We start from the raw sequence: 20,858 nt of genomic DNA on the forward strand, positions 1-20,858 counted from the left end.
TGCGTGGGGGGGGGGGGGGGCAGAAGGTGGCAGGGAGCTGCCCAGGGCATGCTCCCACCAGCAGCACCAGCCACGTGAGCTCAGCTCTCCACCCAGCCTGCCGGCTCTCCTGGGCCCGCACGGCTGCAGCGGGGTTTATTTTCTGTACAATCGCACAGGGCAAGGCCGGGCCTGGGCGCCGGCAGCTCTGTGACACGCGAGCGATTCCCAGCCCCGGGGACCCAGCCCCCCTGCACTGATGCAGGGGTCGGGGGGCGGCATTCAGCCAGTACCGGAGGGGGCAGGGGCTAAGTCCGAGGGGTGAGATTTGTCCGCAGGGGCAGCAGGGCTTCCACCCACTGGCGGGGCTGCGCCAACAGGCTCTCCCAGGCATGCCGCTCCTCCTCCGTGGAGTCCATCCAGGAGACGGGCAGCCCGTAGCTGCTTCCTGCGTGACGACAAAGCGGCACCGTCCACTGCTGGGCATGGGCGGGTGTAGGGGTGTCTGTCCCCCACTCGGGAGAACAGCCTCCCCCACCTCCTGCCCCAAGCCCAGTTCTGCTGGTTACAGCCCCTAGCCCCCCCGCCGTGGGTCACACACAGCCCAAGCTGTGACCATCTAGCCACAGCCACCAGGGCCCAGCCCTGTAACACGCACGGCCTTCTGTGCCCACAGTGGCTGGCAGAACAGGAATCAAGTCAAACCGGGCCAGGGGGCCCGGCCCAGCTGCAGCACCTAGGCAAAGGGCTGGGGGTCTGGCAATAAACACGGGTCCCTGGGGGCACAGGCGCAGGGGGCAGGTGAAGGCCCAGCTCCTGCTGGGACCTGCCATGGCTAACTGAACTGCCGGGAGGGGGTGCAGGACAAGGGATGCAGCCAGGACTGGAGCAATGGGCCAGCGGGAGGGACAGGGGTGCCCCTGTCTACACGGCCCCAGCCTCACCCTCCTCTCCCCCCCACGGGCCAGGGCTCAACATCTCCCTCCCCTGGCATGGAGGATGCCCCACCCCTGAAGCCCCTGCACCTGCACCTCGCCTGGCATCGCTGCCACCCACCCGGCTCCTGGCTCACCTGTGCCCAGGCTGAGCCGGATGCCGCCCAGCTGCTGCTTAGAGAAGGCGGCGTGCTCCCAGAGGGTGAACTCGGCGCAGGCCTCGCTGAGGTCCTTGGCCTGGAAGCCGTCGTACACCATGGTGTGGTTGAAGGCAGGGCTCAGGCTCCGCTTCACCACCCGCGTCTTCTGGCAGCTGGTCTTGCTGTCGTCGGGCAGGACGTAGCTGGGGGGGGAGAAGAGCCTGAGGCGGGCGCCCGCTGGGAGCCCTGTGCTCTGGGGTGACCCCGGGGAATGGGGGGACTGGCTTGTTTCCCTGCATGGGAGCCAATGGCTTGGGGGGGGTGGGAGGGGGGAAGGAAGCCCCAGGGGGCTTGGAGCTGGAGGGAAGGAAGCAGCTCAGCTGCGGCCTGTGGGGCCGGCCAGGGGGAGAAGGGTGTGGTTGAGCGGCCGGGGTGAAGGCAGGTTGGGGGGGGGGAGTGTCAGCTGAGGGGCAGGGGCGGGTGAGGGACCCCATAATCCGGTCCCACAGTGGCTGCAGCAGGGAGCCTGGCTCCCCGTCCAGGCATTGCATTCGTCCGCTGCTGCCCTGGCAGCGCCCACTGCCGTGCGGCCTGGTTACAGGGCACCCTACCCCCCTCCCCCCCTGGCCTGTCACCCTCCACCCCAGCCCCGGATCTGCTGCCTGCGGCACCCCCCACCTTACCACTGAACGAAGGAGTCCATGGTGCCGCTCTGGATGGGAATCAGGCTCTGGGCAGACTTCACCCAGAAGTGCAGCTCCCCCGTGGGAGGGAGCCCAGCCCCTGGAAGAGAGCAAGAGACGAGGGGAGAGTGAGGGAGGGGGCCTGCCCCGCCGGGGCCCCCGTCTGCCCCCCCACGCAGAGCTGTGCGCCGCCCTGGCTCGGCCGGTGAGCACGGCACCCGCCCAGTGTCACTGCTGTCACAGCCCCCACCCCATGTGTGGATGGCTGGGGAGCGGGGGCTGGCCTAAGGGGTTGTGCAGCGGGGGGGCGGCGCAGGCCCAAGTCTCACCTTCAGAGCCGGCGGGGATAAACTTCAGCGCCAGGTGCAGCTTGCCCCTGCTGGCGAGAAGATCCGGGGAGACCCGAGTCTGGGGGGGAAGGAGCAGAGGCGGCGTCAGGAGCTGCTGATGGCTGGGCGTGGCACGAAGCGCAGTGGGATGGGGGGGTGATTGGGGGGCACACGCGCAGGGCAGGACTTTCAGCAGCACCCGTTCGCTGACATGCTCCGTGCCCGGGGGCCTTTCTTAGCGCACAGCTGGCTTTTTGGCCCCAGCCAGGATCCAGGGGGGTCTGGTGCCATGGCGGGTTCACCAGCCGTCCCACGCGCACGCCTGGGCGCCGGGACCTGAGCAGGGAGCAGCTGGTGCCCACCAGCCTGCTGGAAGGCCGTGGGGGGCTGGCAGCGCTGATGGGGGAAGGGGAGGCATTGCCCGCAGGAGGGCCCCTCACCCTGGGCTGCAGGTTGAACCACTCGGGGCTCGTGTTGCTCCAGTCCCAGGAGCTGAGTGCGAGTTCCACCTCCCCCATGAAGAGGTTCCGCCCCAGGGAGTCATGGTGCCAGACGGACAGGTTCAGGATCCGGCCCTGGAGATCCACCTGCTCGATCTTGTACTGCAGCCCAAGAGCAAGAGAGACGATGCAGCCCCCGGCCCCCACAGTGCAGAGTTTACACCCCACTCCCACTTCCCAGACCCTGCCGCCCCTCACCCCAGGCCAGCTCTCAGCCCCATGGAAGCTGCCTCCTGGCATGGCCCGTGTGCCCTCTGGGCCTAGGGCGAGTCACCTCCCTATGGGCCAAGCCGCCAGCTGTTATTGGCCAGATCCCACCCCTTCCTAAGACCCAACCTCCTTGCCCCAGATGCCAGAGAGCCCTGCCCGCCCCCTGCACCGTCCTCCTTCCCGCCCCTGATCCAGGGAGAGAGGGAAACCCACTGAGACAGGCGAGACCAGCTGCTTTGGCCAAGCCCCCTCCAATTTCCCTTAGGGGGGCAGCAGGAAGGGCCCACCCCAGCCCCCGCCCCTCCCCACTCACCTTGAGGGTCTCGTTGAAGATGGGGTCCAGGCTCCGCTTTTTGACAGCCGTTTTGCGCTTGCTGTGGGTGGATTTGTCCGGGAGGAGGTAGGTCTTCACGTACCTGGGAGTGAGGAGATGGGGGGGGGTCACGGGCTAACACCGGGCTCCCAGGGCAGCTGGGACGGTTTTCATTAGGGGTAGGAGCCTTGCTACCAATACAGTTACGCTGGTGCAGCCCCCCCGTGTGGACACAGTTGCACGAGGCTAACGGTGCCCTACAGCTCACCTTCAGACCAGGGGGAAGGGCGCGCCCCCGGCTGAATCGCCAGCACCTTTTCAGATCACACAGCTCGTGTGGCCTCCGCTCCCCGCAGCCACGGGGGGCATGTGGCCAGACCTCCGCCCGTATCCGGGATGCGCAGGCCTGAAACAGGCTGTGGCAGAGACTTGGGATGCCGACTGTAGCCCTGTTAAGGGCATCTCCCAGCTCCGGCAGGCTTTGACTGGGCCTAGGTCGGCCAAAGAATCCAGGAGTCCCATTCCTGCGGGAGAGGAATGCCCCGAAGGCCGTCTGGATCCCCGCTGTGGCTCCTCTGTGGGCAGACAGGGGCTGCCCCAGGGGCAGGGCGTCTGGAGAGGGGACGTTTGGCTGCTCAGCGGAAAGCTGGCAGCCCAGCGCCAAGCTGCGGCGGGGAGGGGGAAAGCCCCGGTGGCCGTTGGCAGGACGGAAGGGCCGAGCACAGGTGGCCATGTGGGCTCCCTCCCAGCCGTCCCCACCACGGCACTCACGGGTCCGATCTCTGCTTCTTGGCCTCGGCCAGGTCCCGGCACTGGATGACCTGGATCTGCAGCTCCTTTTTCTTGGCCTCGTAACGCAGGGAGACCTGGATGCAGCCACGCACCTCCACGTTCCCCAGGTCGCTGTCGCTGTACAGGCTCATCATGCTGCCGCTCAGCTGCGGGCAGGGACGAGGAGGGGGTCAGAGCAGGTGGGGCAGGGTGGGATGGTGGGGGAGAGAGAGCGAGAAAGAACGAGAGCTGTCAGACTGGGGGGCCCACGCACAGAGAGAGGCTAGCCAGGTGAGTGGAGACACGGCGATCGATGCAGAGGGGTGCCTGGGAGCATGGCGACGGCCCATTGAAATCCTGCATCACCTGATGGAGACGCTGCCTTAAAATCAACAGAGCCCAAGGGGGCCAGAAGCCGAGCCCGCTCCTGACCTCCCAGCTGCAGTTGTCCTTGCAGGGCCAAGGGCTATCAGAACAGCAGAGGCCCCAGCATACACCTCAGTAGGCTTCAGAGTACACAGAGGCCCGATACCCATCCATCCCCCCCCAACTGCCAACCAGTGACCGGTCCCCAACAGCTTTCCATCCTACCCTCTGCCCCAAGCTCCAACAGCCTCCAACCCTGGCCCACTCCCGGCCCTCGCCCGCACCCCGGCCCATACCGTGGAGGAGCTGAGGCTGGACACAGAGGAGCTCATCACTTCGTTCCAGGGGCCCACGCTGTTGCTCTTTGGGGTTAACCCCGCACTGGCTTCCTGGCCGGGCTGCAGGGCTCCATTACTCTGGGGAACACCAAGCAAACCGGCCCCGAGTGAGATGTGGGCTGAACACATCCCTGCTCCTCACCGGCCCCAGCCCGACATGGGACCAGCCCGTCCCAGGGAACAGAACCAAGACAGAGCAGTGGCCCGGCCTCCCCACTCTGACAATGCCTCGTGCTGGCCGTTTCAGCAGCCAGCGTGCACCGAGTAGGGTCTGACGGTGCATTAATAACAGCCGGGGCGAGGGTCCAGTCACTCCTGGCCCTGTCAGTAGGTGACGAGGGTGAGGGCAGGGACAGGCTTGGGGAGTGAGGATTTCTGCCCTGGTGTTTGTCTAGGACATAAAAGGCCAAGGACCAGCCCTGAGCACCTTCCTACCTGGCCTGTGACGACCATGGATGGAGCAGTCGTCACCTCTTCTTCCTCTGCACTCGAGTTGTTGAATGGGTTGGTGCTCTCTGCATTAACGAAGAGCTGGTGTTAGAGCTCAGTCCATGGGGCGCCGGGCCGGGATACCCCCGGGCAATGCAGCTGGCACAGGGGGCGCCGGGCCGGGACACCCCAGGGCAATGCAGCTGGCACAGGGGGCGCCGGGCCGGGACACCCCAGGGCAATGCAGCTGGCACACGGGGTGCCGGGCCGGGATACCCCCGGGCACGCAGTCTGTAGGGACCAGCTGTGTCTGACCATCTCCGTACCTCCGTGTACCCCATCTTGTCCACGGGAAAAGGGCAAGCAGAGCCTGGGTTGTCTCTGTTCTCCAAGAACCTCACCCCACCCAAATCCCGCTCTGGACAGGTGGGCGGCAGCAGCGGGAGAGCAGTCGCTGAGCCTCTCCCCCTGGGGGGTTGGAGCAGCGCCGCCTTGCAGAGATTCAGAGCGCCATGCGGGGTTAGCACGAGAGGAACCCGAGCACGAGGGCAGCTCCAAAAGAGGATCTGAGACCTACCGGTAGTTAGCCAGGGCCAGGTACTCTGGTGTCCTCCCCACCCTCCATGCTGCACAAGCACCGGTGCAACATCCTGCTCCCCCACACCGCGCAGGGCAACCCAGAACAGCCCCAGCGCCATTTACCTGGCTTGACCTCAGGAGTCTGTTCCCTGCCCTGGCCTGCATCCTGCAGAGACAAGAGAGCTGGTTAGAGAGACACCGAACAGGCCAACGCCGCTTCCCATGGGTTCCGTGGGGAACTATTCTAATTGGGCTGATCTGCATATGCAAATCACATTAACGACGATCCAAGATCTTCAGCCTGTGGTGTCGCAGAACTAGGAAATTCACCAAGTAACACTGACAGCAGCAAAAAAGCAACACACACACACACACACACACACACACACACACACACACACACACGAGGGCACTTTCCATATCATTTGTATATGCAAAACATGCTTTGTCAGTTTAAATTATGCAAATAAGACCCCGGGTCCTCTGTAGCATGGGGCCGGTTTGCTCTGGAGGTGTAAAGCACACTCTCTAAAGGACGTTCGTTGGGGTTTTAGGGACGTTTCTAATGTTGTGAGTTTCACCAGAATAAATCCACGGACCCGTGGTACTGGCCACAGACGGACCCAGCTGGGCTCCCCAAACTCTGGGAAAGCTCAGCTCCGGATCCGCTGCTGAACTCCGCAGCTTGGCTCCAGCTCTTGGTATCACCCGGGGAGTGGAAGATTTGTGAGTTGTTTGCAGCCCCTCTCCCCAGACAGAGGAAGGTCGAAGGCCATTGGAATGCCTGCCTTGTACCAGGTCACTGGCTTTCCTGGGAGAGGGGAGGAAGGAACCAAGGACGTGCATTGCAAAAAGCCTCGTTCCTGCAGAGGCAATGGAGCCTAGCCAAGGACTGGGAAGTGTCTGAAAATGGCAAGTCAGGGCACATCTCGACAGTAACGTAAGCCCAGCGTGCTGGATGCCTGTAGAAACACCTAAGCCTGCTTTTCCGGTTAAACGTGCAGCTCACGTGGTATTTCCATGCCGGCAGGCAGCCCAGCTTTTGCATTTCCCAGCCTCTGGTGATTTTAACCAGGTGGCCCCAATGTCAGTGCTTGGGCATGGGACGCAGAGTGAAGTCCCAGACCCCTACAGCCGGCCCCGGGTTGCCAATGCTGCAGCACCTCGGCGGTGATGGTCCCTCACTAGACAAGGCCCAGCCTTAACCAGGATGGGGCGGGCCGTAATTCCTGTGACCACACCACTAATCACCCACCTCACCAGGCTCGACTGACCTGAGTCTCTCTGGGCTGGGGCAGCTGATGCGCGACCTCTTTGGGAAGCCTGCGAGAGGAGAAACCGATGAGTCCCTTCTGCACAAGTCCCCAGGCTAATAAGATGTCTGGCTTCCTCCCGCTAGGAGCACGCACCCCGGCCCGCTGTTCATAAGACCCGTCTTGCAAAGGGTGGGGGCATGAGAGACTGTACACAGCGCTGCCCTCCTGGGCTCAGCCTCCATCTGGGGCTGTCTGGCCATCTCTCCCGCCCCCTTTGTGGCTGCCCACATATTTATCTCCCCCTCTGTTTCTGCTCCTTTCCCTCTTCGGCCCAATCGTCTGTTTCAACCTCCCTCCTGCCTGCCCCACCCATTTCTCCCTGCCACCCGCAGCCCCGTAGCACCTAACCCGCTCTCTGGAAGGGGACACCGAGCTTTGCAGACACAGAGGATGCCAACAGCAGCCGACACCTCACTCCCCCTGCTCCCCGTCGGCCAGTCGAGATTCTCCTCCACACACAACCCTCCCTAAGCCCCACTGATGAGCCCTTCCCACCCCTCTCTGCCTGGAGCCTGCAGACATCCCCCTCCGCTCCCACCGTTGCACACGCAGCAGAGGAGTGCATGGCATCAGGAAACTGCTACCAATGCATGCTCCTTCCCTTTGCACAACTGGACGTGCACACACACACACACGCATGCAAAAACACACGCGTGTGCACGAACACACACACACACACACACCCCCAACTCCTCCTCTCTCCACTTAAGCCGAAAAGCTTCTCACCTGTTCTCAGCATTTGGCACCTCCAACGTGCCCTCCTCCTCGGACGCCGGCTCACTGATCACATCCAGGTCCCCCACGCTGGCGCTGTGCTTCAGCTCCCGCTCACCTGCTCACAGTGATAATACAGCAGGGGGGCATCTGAAGGGCCTGACGCAACATCTCCCCCTCCCTTGTCTGGCCCATCCTGGAGACTCCTCGGCCAGCATCTGAGTCCCAGGTGGCTGAAGTCGGGGCGTCTCAAGTGTGATGCCCCCCCTGGGACAAAGCTGGGTCCTTCACCAGCGTCCCTGCAAGCTGCGGCCACTAGATGGCGACAGCCTGACAGTACAGCAGGCTGACAGGGGACAGGAAGCCCTAACTAACATCAGCCCATCAGCTGTGAGAGTCCAGAGGCTCAGCTGCCCTGCTAGCCAGCCGGACGGCCCATGGACATCAGGGCTCACCCCGGGATTTCAGGCTGGGCAGCTCACCATGGGTCAGATGCAGAAGCGTTTCCTTGCTCCTGGGAGGCCAGGGCCTCCTCCATTTTCAGAACTGTGGCAAGGGAGAGCAACACAGGCTGGGCCGGCAATGCAGCCCTCTGAGGAGGATTTGCCCAGCATGCCTCAGCTCAGGCAGCGTGTAGTGCCGGGTCCCCCTCCTCCACTAGTCACCCAGTAGAAGCCCCACTGCAACCCCAGCGAGGTCACCGGCCACACCCTCGCCCCGCTCTGACCTTTGGGTTTCTTCTTCCGGCGGATGGAGGCCCGAACGATATCGGACCCGAAGTGATTGTGCCGGTGCCGCTTGGAGCGGACGTCGCAGAACCAGTCCCCGGTCAGGCTCTTCAGCTGGCTGGGATCAGCAACGGACTCGCGCAGTTTGCTAGGGGCGAGGAGAAGGGGAATGTTTGAGCCATATCCCGGAAACATGCTTGTTGCATCACGGCACCGGGCACGAACTAGCAACCACAGGCCGCTGCTGGAGTCCTTCCTGCTTCAGATGAAAGCAGCTGGGCTTTCATCCCCCCAAAACCATCTGTTCCACCCCACGCCCTGGCGGCCAGGAGACACAGGCCCCTCTGTACAGCACCCTGACTAGACTAGGACCAATGGCCTTTTTTAAACCCGTGCTCAGCTGAACTCATCTACAAACGTGTTAGCTGCCCACGGCCAACCCCAGGCTCCCCCATGGTCCAACACGGCAGCCAGCAGGCTCTGCAGGGGACTGGAACAACCTCCCAGAAGGGGAGCAGGCCAACCGAGTCTGAGCAGCCGTAAGAAACACGGCAAACCCTGTCTGCTTTGAAAAAGCCTTTCCACGGTACGAATGATACACGCAGCACTAGCAGCCACTTCTATCTTCCGCACCCCAAACCTCGATGCTGATCCCCCTGCACCCCAACGCTGGCACCTCCTGTACCCCAAACCCTGATGCTGATCCCCTGCACCCCAATGCTAATCTCCCCTCTGCCCCAAACCCGATAAGGTTCGCCCTGCACCCCAATCCTGAAGCTGATCCCCCAGACCCTGACACTACCAAACTCCAACCACCAACCAACAAAACAAAAAACCCAATCTTAAAAAACCAAACTAACAAGCCTCCCCCAAGCCGAGTTATTATGAGGGAGAGTCTCCATGAAATCCATTAGGGACATCTGTGCCATTGCGTTTACACACCCAGACGCTAAGGTGATGCGCAGCAGGATAAAACCTTACGATAGCAAAACTGTGTCTACACTAGGGCCGCATCCACAGTAGGAAACAAGGCGTGTTTCTAAAAACGTGTTACCAAAACCTAGTGTGGACACAGCTGTTGCAGTTTTAACCTGTGTTTGCTGGGCGAGGTGAAGCCTAAAAATGAACCTTTTAAGCCTTTTAACCTCGGGAAGATGCAGCCACGGTGCCAAGTGGTGAATAAAGCAGCGTGAGCGAGAACAGGCTAGCGACACATGGCTCCTTCTCCGAGCAAGTGCAGGGCGAGGACACATGCACAATTTCACGTCCGCAACTTGCCCTGTGTCTTCACTGCAAAGAGAGGCGGGTTCTTACAGGGAGAGTGCGAGCCCAGTGCAAAATCCGTGTGGCAGTGAGGGGCTGTGGATTTTACCTCCATGTAGCTATCTGAGTTAAGCCCAGGTGGGGTATTGCATTGCCCGTGACTTGGAAGGCAGCGTGGCCTAGTGGATCGAGCATCAGTCAGGATTTAGCAGACCTGGGTACTATTCCCGGCTCTGCTGCTGGGTGACCCGGGGCAAGTCACTTCCCTGCTCTGTGCCTCAGTTTCCCCATCTGTACAAAGGGGGATAATGCGGCTGATGTCCTTTGCATGTTGCTTTGAGCGCTGCTGATGACATCGAGCTGGGTGTTGCTATTTGACACATCAAGGTACGTGCTGGCTGGGCGCTGGGGCCGCAAGCACAGGAGCGGAGTCGCTGTCTCAGTGGCCATCCCCACCTTTCCGCAGGGAAGAACGTGCTATTTAAAGCCCGCCCGGCCACTCTTGTTCCGGCTTGTTTGAGTCGAGCTTAAATCAACCGGGAACCAGCTTAAGCTAAAAAGAAATAAGCCGCTCAAACTGGAACGAAAGCCTGCCCCAGTTCAGCTAATGCAGCGCACGTGTGCGCGCAGACGAGGTGCGAACCCGACTGCTTCTCCGGCTCTCACCTGATGCGCCCCTCCTCCAGCACTCTGAGCCGCGAGTCCCTCCGCAGCACCTCCACGATGGCCTCCTGCTCCTCCTCCGTCAGGAAGCTCAGGTCCAGCAGCGCCTCGGTGTCTATGTCCTGGTCCATGGCGCGCCCAGGGAGCAGACGGCGCCGTCCTGGGGCCGAGCAGCGCCTCCCGGGGCCCTCCTCCGGACGCACGGCGAGTCCAAGAACAAGCACCGCGTTTCAGCCCCGTCCCAGGCGCCTTCGGCCCGTCACTTCCCACCACAGACCCCCGGGGGCGACGGGCAGCCGTCGGCTAAAGCCATTCCGCCACCCCGGCAGGGCGCGTAGGTAGCCCGGCGCTCCCAACACAGGGGCAGGAGAGCAGGCAGCAGCCTCAGTTCTGGTCCACGCTGCTCCGGGGGCCCGGAAGCAGGTCACACTCCATCCCGAGCGCCTGCAGAGACAAGGCCAGAATTGCTGAGGACACATGAGGCCCCTTGGACCCCCGAGCCCTTCTCGAGGCAGAATGGGGCGGGAGCACAAGGGGAAGGAAAGGGCCGGGGGGGCCCAGCCGCCAGCTCCAGATCTGCTCCCCGCTTCTGAGGGACCCTGGAGCCAGGCCGGGTCGGATGCGCTGCCAAGCGGTACCGTTGTGAGGGGCTGGACTTGCACCGCTGCCCGGGGGGGCGGGCGCGCGTCCCGAAGGAGCTGACTCCTCCGGCCAGCTAACACCCTTCTCCTGTAGAGAGCCGGGGAGCTGCAGGGTGTCTGGGGCCTGCCGCTCAGGGGCAGACCCGGTGTCCCCTCCCTCGCCATTGCTCAGCTGCAGCTTCCCCCTAAGACAGGCCTTTCCCCACCCCCCAGTGCACAGGTCCGGCTCCGGCTCCTCACACAGCCGGCCCCCGACGAAATGAGTCTCGGCGGCTCCACCTAAATAGCCCCCGGAGGCCTGGATGGGTGCAGGGCAGCACGCCGGGCTCTGCAAATCGGGAACACCCTCTGCAGCCCCGCAGGCACTTTCTAACCGCCCCCCTGCAGCGGCGGAGCTGGGAACAGACCTCAGGAGTCCTGGGCCCCAGGCCTGGGCTCAGCCCTCAGCTGCTGGGAAACTGCCCTTGCCAAGACCAGCCGGGCAGGTTGCGATCAGTCGAAGCCAGCTACACCATGACCTGTGCCAGGCTCACCCAGCACAAGCTCAGCTCCTCCTGGCTAGTGCCCGAGGGGCACTTCCTGCCCGGCCCTCTGGGCCATCTCCTGGGGATTGACGGGACACACTGGGAGGGAAAAGCCTCTGTTAGCTTCTTAACCGTCACCTCCAGGGCAGATCTCGCCGCCAGACGCCTCCTTCCTGCCTCATGCAATGTCACCCCCGCCCCCACCCCACCCACACAGTGCTGCTGGTTTCCTCATTACTGCCTGCAACGAAGGCCCCGAAGAGACATCCGTGACTGTCGTAAACTGCCCGGTTCAGCTCACGGCCATCCAGCCGCCTGGGGCTAGAACGGGGCAGCCACAAAGTGAGGTCTGAAGGGAGGAATAAAACATCCAGCATTTCTCTGCCCCTTCCGCGCAAAGAACTCACTGCACCTCAGCCACTGGTTCGCAAAGCCTCGCCGGTGACGGGCATTATTGCCGAGGGGGAAACTGAGGCACAGAGCAGGGAAACAATTTGCCCCAGAGCGTCAGTGGCAGAGCCAAGAACAGACACCTAGCTGCCTCCTCAGACACACAGCGGCAGGGTCCGCGCAGCGTTCTCACTCAGAGCTCTCTGGACATTTGCAACAGAGAGGATGCAACATGGCACTGATGACTGGGCTAGACTCAGGCCTGGAGAAAGGGGGTGCAATTCCCAGTACTGTCCGTAGGAATCGCCCCGGCTTCCACAGGGGTTTTATGTGGCCCCAAACAATTAAACCAAAAAGCAGCTCAAGCAGCTCCCTGGAGCAGCTCCCTGGAGACCTGGCCAGTGTCATCGGTGAGAGAGTCCAGCGCCAGGCGACCCAGACAGCCCTCGCCTTGCCTCTAGCAGAGCCCCACTAAATCCACAAGCCAGACGCAGCAGGGGAGCCTGACCCCGGGCCAGCCAACTCAACAGCCGGGAGCCAGCCGGCTGTGTTGTTAGCACCCTGCAGAGTCAGTGTTTGCAAAGGGTGTTTGCTCAGTTAGTTCTGCCCATGTCAGGGCTGCACCCCGCCCTGCCGGATGATGTGGCCCGGGGAGCGCTTAGGGTTGCCAGTCATCCCTGGGTTTTTCCAGAGGGCAGCCAGGGAGGTGAACCTTTCCTGGAGCAGCAAAGTATGTCGCTGTACCTTTAAGGGCCGGTGCATTTTGTGGCTGTGTTGCAACGCTGTGGCATGGCACCAGCAAGAGAGGCTTTTCAGGTGGGCACGGGAGAGCTGGAGTTTCCTGCTGTGGGGAGCCCAGGGGGGCGTTCAGTCTCATGTCGAGACTGCCCACATAGGAACTAGCAAGTGCCAGGTGCAACGCTGGTTTCTGGGATGTGGCCAGCAGGGATCGGACTGAGACCCCCCCAAACTCATTTCACACACACCGCTGAGAGCCGAGGTCTGACTTTAGCCTAGCCGGCAGAGAGAGACGCCAGCTCCCGGGCTGCAGCGCGTGTGGTTGTTGCCACACAGCGAGCGAGCTGTGCAGACCTGTCCCTGCAGTTTGCATTAGGAAAGCGCTTTACGGGACAGGACCGAGGGCGGTTGCATCAGAAGCAGCCCCAGGGGGGCGAAGGGGCATGGCCCAGTCCGCTGCCTGCCATGGAGCGGAGCGACGAGGAAATGAGATCGCATGTCACACGCGGGCAGGGAAGTGGCTGCAATAGCGCCAGGCTCAGAATTAAGCCCTTGCCAGCAGCCTGTGCGATGCTCGCCCACCGTGGCTTAGTGGACAGAGCCCGGGGCTCGGAGCCGGAAACTCCCGGGTTCTTTGCCTAGCTCCATCCCTTCTCCTCTGGCTGCTGGGGGGCAATCAGAGGGCCGGTTTGCTCTGAGGACTCCAGCTGGCCCACGGCAGCCAGTCCGTGCCCGCAGCGTCTAGGGCTGGGGGCGGCCGGCAAACCCACGCTGGAGGCACTGCCACGTGCCGTGTAAGCTTTGAACCCCGCGTGGAGGCTGAGGCTAGGTGTGGGCAGGCGCCCGTGTGGCCCACGGCAGACTGGCAACGCCCACCCTGGCACAGCACAGACCAGGCGGGAGCCAGGCGTCCGACTGCAGGGGGACGGGCAGCGTCTGTGCCGTGGGATTTCGCACCGAGGGGTACGAGTCCGACTGGCTCCTGCGCCTGGGCGGTGCCCTCCCCATTGCTGAGCAGGCTGGTATTTAACGGGACAGGCAGCAGGGAGGGGGATGGGGCATAATGCAACACCCCTCCCAAAAGGAAAACATTTGCAGAGTCAAAGGAGCAAGACACACCACGCAGGAAGCGCCAGGCCCGTGTGGGTGCAGGTGGCTCTGGGCATCACCCAGGCACTGGGAAAGGTGCCAACATCAGTACCACAGGAAGGCCCCAGACACCTTCCTCTGGGCAAGGACCGGCTCCCCCTCCTCCGGCCTGCAGGGGTTGGGTACGGCTGGGGGAGAATGCCCGCTCCCCCGGCCTGCCCCCCTCCATATGCAGGAGGAGCAGGGCTGGAATCCAGTCCAGCCCAGGGCTCCAGGGCGGGATTTGCCTGCCTCTGTCCCAGGAGAGCAGCGCAGGGCTGGGTGCCAGCAGGGAGGTGCAGCCCTGGCTCGGTTCACCTGGCGTGGGGCAGGACGGGGAGCTGGCATTCTCCTAGCCGTGTGCGGCCCACACGGGGGTGGGGAGCCGGGCCTGCTGTGCAACCCCAGCATCTCCAGCCGGTCCGTGCAGGGGCAGCCCACTGGCAGCTGCCTGCCCTCTCTCTGCCCCCCCCCCCCCCATGCCCACACTGCACAAGGGCAGCCCTGCGGGAAGGGGGGGAGGGCGTGGACCAGGAAAGCTGAAAGCCAGCAGCAGGTCCCAGCCTGCTACCCCCAGCCCCTGCAGGCACGGGCGGGATGGCACCGGGAAGCGAGGCGCGCCAGCTCCGCCCTCCCGTCCTGCCCCGTCTCCGAGCACAGCATAGGGGGACCCGGTGCCCGGGCTGCCCCTGGGACGGGAGGCCCAGCACTCAGCCCCAGCCCCCTCCTGGCTGCGGGTTAGATCACCGGGGAGGGCTGGCGGCTCTCTCCCAGCGAGCGCTGCCCTTTGCCGGGGTATCTTGCACCAGGCTCTCTCTCTGCTGCTTCCCCTGGGGGAATCCCTGCCCTTCTCCTCCCGGCCCCTGACTCGAGGCATCCCCTCGCCCTAACCAAGGACTGCTACGGAGACGGGGCCGAGGAGCCCCCCCCGGAACACATGCCTGTCTCCAGACCCCCTCTACACACACGCGGCGCCTTCCCCCTGCCCACGACACGCAGCCCCTGGACTCCCCCTCACGCACCCTCTCGCCCCAGATGCACGAGGACCAACTCTCCATCTCCGGGCCCACCACTGCCCCTCTCCCACTGCTGCTGAGCCAGAAGTCAGGGGAGAAGGTGGCAGGTTCCCCCCGCATGAAGATCCTGGGCGCAGCCGGCACATGAGGATGTCAGACAAGCCGGGACAGGTGAAAACAAAGCCAGCTGCAAGGGAGAAGAGGGGCCGACCCCTGGCCCAGCCTGCAGCTGGACCTGGGAGCAGACGTCTGCCTCGCGGCTGGGATGGCTCGTAGACTTTACGGGACCATCTAGTCTGACCTCCTGCACATCGCAGGCCACAGAACCTCGCCTGGAACAGACCCCGAACCTCTGGCTGAGTTCCTGAAGTCCTCAAATCATGGTTTAAAGACGTCAAATTGCAGAGAATCCACTGGTTGAAACCTGCAGGTGATCCGTGCCCCACGCTGCAGAGGACAGCGCAAATCCCCCAGGGTCTCTGCCACTCTGACCTGAGGGGAAAACTCCTTCCCAACCCCAAATCTGGTGCTCAGTTAGACCCCGACCATGTGGGCAAGCCCCACCAGCCAGACACCTGGGAAAGAATTCTCTGTAGCAACTCAGAGCCCCCCCCATCCAGTGTCCCGTCCCCAGCTGTGGGAGATATTTGCCAGGCTACCCGCCCCTGCAGGCAGCCTCATCATCCCATCCCATCCCCTCCGGACACTTAGCAAGCTCAGTCTTGAAGCCAGGTAGGTTTTTTGCCCCCCACTGCTCCCCTTCGTCCTTCCAAGACAGAGAAGTTGGGGTCTCTGGGAAGAGACTTGACAAAACAAGGCCTTGTCTGCACTCTCCAGCCCGCAGGGATTTCATGACACAGATCATGAGGGTAGGGGGCCTGGGCCAGTGTGCTCAGCTGAGCCCTGCTCCGTCCTCCCCAGAGGTGGCTGCATTTCAGCAGCGAATGAAGGAGCCAGGGTGGTCCAGGGCACCGTGAGCACCTGGAGGAGGTTCCTGCTGTCTCTGCTCGCCCCCTCCGTGGGCTTCAAGCTGGGCTCCACCACAGGCAGCATCCTGTTTACTGGCTGCATACGAAGCCCATGCACCTCTCCGCGAGAGGGGCCACCACACCAGGCTGAGGTCTGACCGTCCCGCTAGAGATGCTCGCTGGGGTTTTGCTGCTGTGCCCGGCTGGGGCGCCCGGGGGTGGCACATGCGGCTCCGGGGGCGCGGAATGCCAGCCCTGTTTGTTTACCAAAGCGACTCCGTCGAGCTGAGGCAGAGTGCCCGGAATAAACCTGGCTGAAGCAGGGCCAGCAACGCACAGACACAGCCCCACTCACGACCCACAGCCCCAAGCAGAGACGCGCCCGTCCCTCCAGAGAGGTGCACCAGGAGCTTAAACACAGAGTGTGCCCAGAGCGCTTCCCAGGCTTGAACAACTCTCAGCCACACACCAGGCTCTTCCCCCCCCCCCCCCCCCGGTCAGCCCAGCAATGCGGCCACCTCTGGGGTGAGACGCAGCAGCTGTTTCACAGCGCACAACATCACTCCGTGCACAGAGATACGCTCATCCCTGCTTTCCATCTGGTCCCCTGTGTCTTTGGTTTCCACCCTGACCACCCGCCCCTGGCCACTGTGGCCGTGGTTTCAGATCCCGCCCAGAGAACAGCCCCCACGGCAGGGCAGCTACGCCGGCTCCTGCAGCACCCAGCACAACTCCAGCCCCTTCCAGCAGAAGTGGAGCCTTGGTGCCCAGGAAGTAGGGTGCGCCCAGTCCTCAGAGACTCTGCATCCCCACCCCCAGCTGTACCCCAGCCCATTGGCCTGGCCCGGCCAGTGCTGTGGGCAGGAAGGAGGAAGATGGGCCAGGGAGGCCTGGCATGCTGCAGATCTGTGGGGCAGTCCCGGCAGCCAGCTCCCCACACCACCCCCTCCCCCGCAGCCTTCTTCACGGTGTTTCCCAACAGACCAGCCAGGCATGGGTGTGGGAACAGCAGCCAGGACAGAAACTACCCGTGAGCCCAGCGCAAAGTTCTCCTTCTCCGGCTCAGCCAGCCAGCCAGCCAGCCACCCCCTGGCTCCCCCGGGCTCCCCCCCTGCAGGTAGGGGCGAGGTACAAGGCCTGCGGGGGGGGGGGGGGCCGGCTGCATCGGACCCTGCAGGCTCCGGCTTCTTTTGTGCCTTCCTAACCCCCTCCAGTCTTTGCACAGGTGGAGGGCGCAGGACGCCGCGTTACCTGTCCAGGTGGGTGCCCGGCGCTGCAGGGACGAGCAGGCGGCCAGGTGAGCTGGGGCCTTGCTGGCACCTCCCCAGGGGCCCTGAGCCGGCTCCGGAGGAGCAGAAGTTTGCTCTCTTCCGTCACCCCCACCCCGGCTGTGTTTGCAAAACTGCGCGGCTGCAGCCTCGGCAGGAGACCTAAGGCTGAGTCAACCGCAGAGGGGAGGAAACACCGCCCCACACAGCCGAGAGGAAACTAGGGCCTGGAGCCAGAGCCGCCCGCTGGACCGGACTGGCGGGTGGCAGAGCCGCGGGTGGGGCCGCCACGCGTGCTGGGCGGGGAGTCTCTGCAGCCCAGGGCCGGACCCGGCTGGACCCGGAGCTCTTCAGGGCAGGGTCCGGCCGCCTGGGCAGCCAGCAGGAGGGGGCCTGATCCTGATGGAGGATCCTTAGGTGCCAGCACCATACAAAGCCCTTCCCCCCATCCCTTCCCCTCTGAATTGCTGCCCGCCCCCACCCCCCTCCCGGCCAGGCCCACGAGGGCTCCCCCAGAACCGGGGGGCACCCCGCCGTCACTGGGGAAGGAGTAACCCAGTACCCCAAGGTTGGCGGGGATAAACTGAGCTGAGCCTGCGTCCTTCCCCCAGGCCGAGTGCCTTCCCCCTCCCGCCTGTGGCTTGGGGGGGGTCAGCTCAGTGCCCCAGGCCGTGCCCGCCGGGCCACACGCAGAGGCTCAGGGGAGTCGCCGCGCCACGCAGCCGGCCATGGTGCCCCTTGCCCGCTGCTCTCTGCCCCTCTGGCTATAGGGGGACGCAGCCCCCGCCCCCCCCCCAGCATGTGCAGTCGGGTCCTCGGCCCCCCTCATCACACCCTGGGGGGCCGGTGCTGTCCATGGTCGAGGGGCTCCCGGCGGAAAGTCCTGCCCACCCTCGGCAGGGGCGGCGGGGCCCTTCGTGCAGCCCGGGAGTCTTGTCTCGCTGTTCTGCAGGGGCTCAGCACCTCTCTCTGGAGAGGGGCTATTAACCGCCCCCAGCCAGAAGCCTCCTGCTCGCTTCCACCGGGCGTGAGGGGCAGCCCCCGGGCCAGGGCCCGGCTCCCATCTCCGGGCCGCGCACCCCTGGGGGGCTGGGCCCTGGCAGCAGGACCTGGGCTTTCAAAGCCTCCTTCCTGCCGCTCCCTCCCCGCAGACGGGCTCGTTTGGCGGGTCCCAGGCTGGACCCCGGTCCGGCTCTGCGGAGGGGACAGGGCAGAAATCAGCACCCCCAGGCCCAGGCCAAGGGCCCTGGTGACCACAGCAGGACGAGACGTCAGAGCATCTTCCCCCGTGAGGCAGCAGCAGTTTTCATGAGTGTGCTCAGATCCTGCATCCTCCTCCCAGGGACCTGCTTCTCCCCGGCCCCAGGCCAGCCGCGGGGGGCACAAAGCAGCGGGGGGCAAACCCAGCCGGCCCCCCTAGGACAGGCCTCGCCACTCGGGCATTGGGCTCCCGTCATCTGTGGCCACAAGGGGGCACACGTGAGCTCTTGCGGAGGCTCTAGCGCTGGTGAAACACCAGCCCCCGACTGCACCCCAGAGTCTCCAGCTCTGCTCCCCCCAGCGGGGTCTCCTGCTCCATGGGGACGAGAGGAGATGCCAGGCAGGGCCTGTGCACCCGGGGACCCCACCCAGGGGGCTCTCCCACTTCTCTGCTTCCTCTGAGAGGAAGGGGGGAGTTTCACTGTCCGGTGGAGGGGGCAGGCCCCATTTTGAAGCTTGCTGGGGGCGTCCCGTGACCCCCGGCCAGCCCAGCCTGCAGAACCCATTGCCCCTGCTGCAAGGAGAATCCCGGCATGCAAACGAAGGGGGGAGGAGAATTCCCCTTTGATTCCTGGGGAAGACGCCAGGGAACAGCCAAAGCCCACAGAGCAGGGAGGGGGAAATCCTTTTGATCTGAATTAGGAAGCCAGGGTCACCCGCACGGAGCTGGGAGGAAGCAGGGCCAGGGAACCTGCCTTACACTGGGCGCGATCTTGCAGAGGGTCGGGTTTGCGTCAGACCGTCCGTCCCGTGTGGCTTGCTGAGAACGAGGGGGAACGAAAGCAAGAGCCCAGGCGCAAGAACTCAGCCCCCGCAGGGGGCACCACCCCACGCTCCCACGCCCCTTCCCGGAGCATGGGCCGCCCCGGCGCTGGGGAGCAGCTGCCAAGTTCAGAGGCAGGGTCCCCCGGAGATCTGGGGTGTCTGTGCTGGGCCTGGCCGTGGGGAGGGGAGTTCAGGGCCTGTGCCGTACGCCCCGCTTTGCACAGGGCTCTGGCGGGGCCTTTTGTGCACCTCAGGGCATAAAAATAACAGTGCGAGGAAAACGTCACCAACCTGCTGCGTGTAACCGACCCGCCCGCAGCCCACGGCCAGAGCCCCGTCTCCCAGGGACGTGTGGCTGGGCCGACGGCGTCTTGGGTCTGCTGCATTCTCAGCCCCAAACTACCCCCCTCCCCAACGGCGCCATCCCCCATCACTGCAAGGTGTCTTTCTGCCTGCCTCCATCCCCCTCCCCTCGCATGGCCACCTGGGAGCCCTAGCTCCATACAAGGGGCTCTCGGTTGCCCAGACCCCCAGTTTACCTGCAGTGGGTTCTTGCAGCCCATCACCATCCTTGTCGCTTGGAGCAAGAAACCCTGCCTTGCTGATTGGCTAGACGCAGGCTTGGTGCCAGGAGCCAGACACAAAGCAGCCCCAGGACATGGTCCCAGGGTATGGTCCCAGGACCATCGGGGCTGGAAAACCTCCATTCAGCCCTGCAGACCCTAGGCCCCTTGGGAACTAAACTGAGCCCAGTTCCCAGAGCACATGTCATGCAAGAGACACCCTCCCACCCCCCTTGGGCCTAAGCACCCCACATGCTGGGCCCTTTTCAGCCAGGTCCCCAAAGAGACCCGGTGCTAAGTGAGCCCCCACTGAGCCCTGCCAGGTCCAGGGTGCGGAAACCCCTGATCTCTAGGCAGAGGAACATTTCCACACAGGCCCGTCCGTCCGTCCGTCCGTCCATTGCGTCCAGGTGGGAGAGCAGCCTCCCCGCAGCCCGTGTTCACGGCGGGAACGAGTGTGACTGGAAACTCGGCGGCACGCTGCCCTCGCGGGCCGTGCCTCCCTGCCCCCCGCTGCCTGGAAAAGACAGGCCCAGGGGTTCTGGCTGCGTCAGAGCCATCTCGGAGCTGGGCTGAATTCTCCTGGCTGCAGAGAGGGAGGCGGTGCCAGCATGCAGGTGGGAGCAGGTGGTTCCCCCCCCAAGGCGATTCATTCCCTCTATTTACAGGAAGATCATTGGGGCAGGAGGAGGCAGCCGATGGCCTTTCCCAGCAGCTGCGTATCAGAGCCAGGAAGTCTGCTGCTAATGACCAAGGGACGCCCAGCACAGCTGGAAAACGCACCTGGGCTGGGGCTGACCAAGTCTCTGCCAAGAGCTGCTGCCAGGGACTCACGGCAAGGCAGAGAGCTGGGTTGCGGAGTCCCAAGGGCTCCCCACCTCCCCTGAAGCATCCGGAGCTTAGTTCCCGAGACACAGTGGTCTCCAACGCTCACTCTCTGTCACCAGGAGAGGTCTGTTGCTTTCCTCCAGAGCTCTCAGCACCCTCCCCCATCACCGCATGAAGCCCATTGGGCACGTTTTCCCGTCAGATCAAATCTCCCCTCTCCACCCGCGCGCACACACTTTTTATACCAGCAGCGTCTAAGTCAGGCCTTGAAATGGGGAGTTTTTAAATTGTAACGATTTTTACCCCCAGCCCCTGATAACACAGTCCTCCCTGCCCCTCAGACTGCTAATCCCAGCCCAGCCTGCCCCAGCCACGTCAGTCTGTAGCCCTGACTTCACTCAGGAACAAGCTGTGCTAGGTGGTGCTAACATCCTAGTGTAGGCAGGGCAGGTGTCATTTTCACACCTGTTATTATGCCAAGGTGAACGTTAGGGGGAAACCAACAGGTGTGAA

At 63.7% G+C, this 20,858-nt stretch overlaps 1 protein-coding gene and 1 long non-coding RNA gene across 2 annotated transcripts; one reads left to right on the forward strand and one right to left on the reverse strand.

The window, feature by feature from the left end:
- Window positions 1-80: 80 nt before the first annotated feature.
- SYTL1 (synaptotagmin like 1) lies at window positions 81-17,288 on the reverse strand. The gene is made up of 15 exons (XM_067543289.1): window positions 16,913-17,288; window positions 10,260-10,700; window positions 8,330-8,478; window positions 7,615-7,720; window positions 6,847-6,895; window positions 5,696-5,738; window positions 5,000-5,079; window positions 4,523-4,642; window positions 3,861-4,027; window positions 3,090-3,192; window positions 2,507-2,668; window positions 2,067-2,145; window positions 1,738-1,837; window positions 1,052-1,257; window positions 81-427 (listed from the first exon to the last, which is right to left on the reverse strand). Exons 2-15 carry the CDS (start codon window positions 10,385-10,387, stop codon window positions 288-290), a joined length of 1,632 nt encoding a protein of 543 aa, XP_067399390.1. The 5' UTR covers window positions 10,388-10,700; window positions 16,913-17,288; the 3' UTR covers window positions 81-287.
- LOC137149717 (uncharacterized) lies at window positions 16,809-20,420 on the forward strand. Its single transcript, XR_010918827.1, has 2 exons — window positions 16,809-16,920; window positions 20,186-20,420. It is a non-coding gene; the product is annotated as an uncharacterized lncRNA (long non-coding RNA).
- The last annotated feature ends 438 nt before the right edge of the window (window positions 20,421-20,858 follow it).

Source organism: Emydura macquarii, unplaced genomic scaffold (genome assembly GCF_026122565.2).
Source record: "Emydura macquarii macquarii isolate MOO-44397 ecotype Brisbane River unplaced genomic scaffold, CSIRO-AGI_Emac_v2 contig_820, whole genome shotgun sequence".
NCBI classification, from domain to species: Eukaryota; Metazoa; Chordata; order Testudines; family Chelidae; genus Emydura; species Emydura macquarii.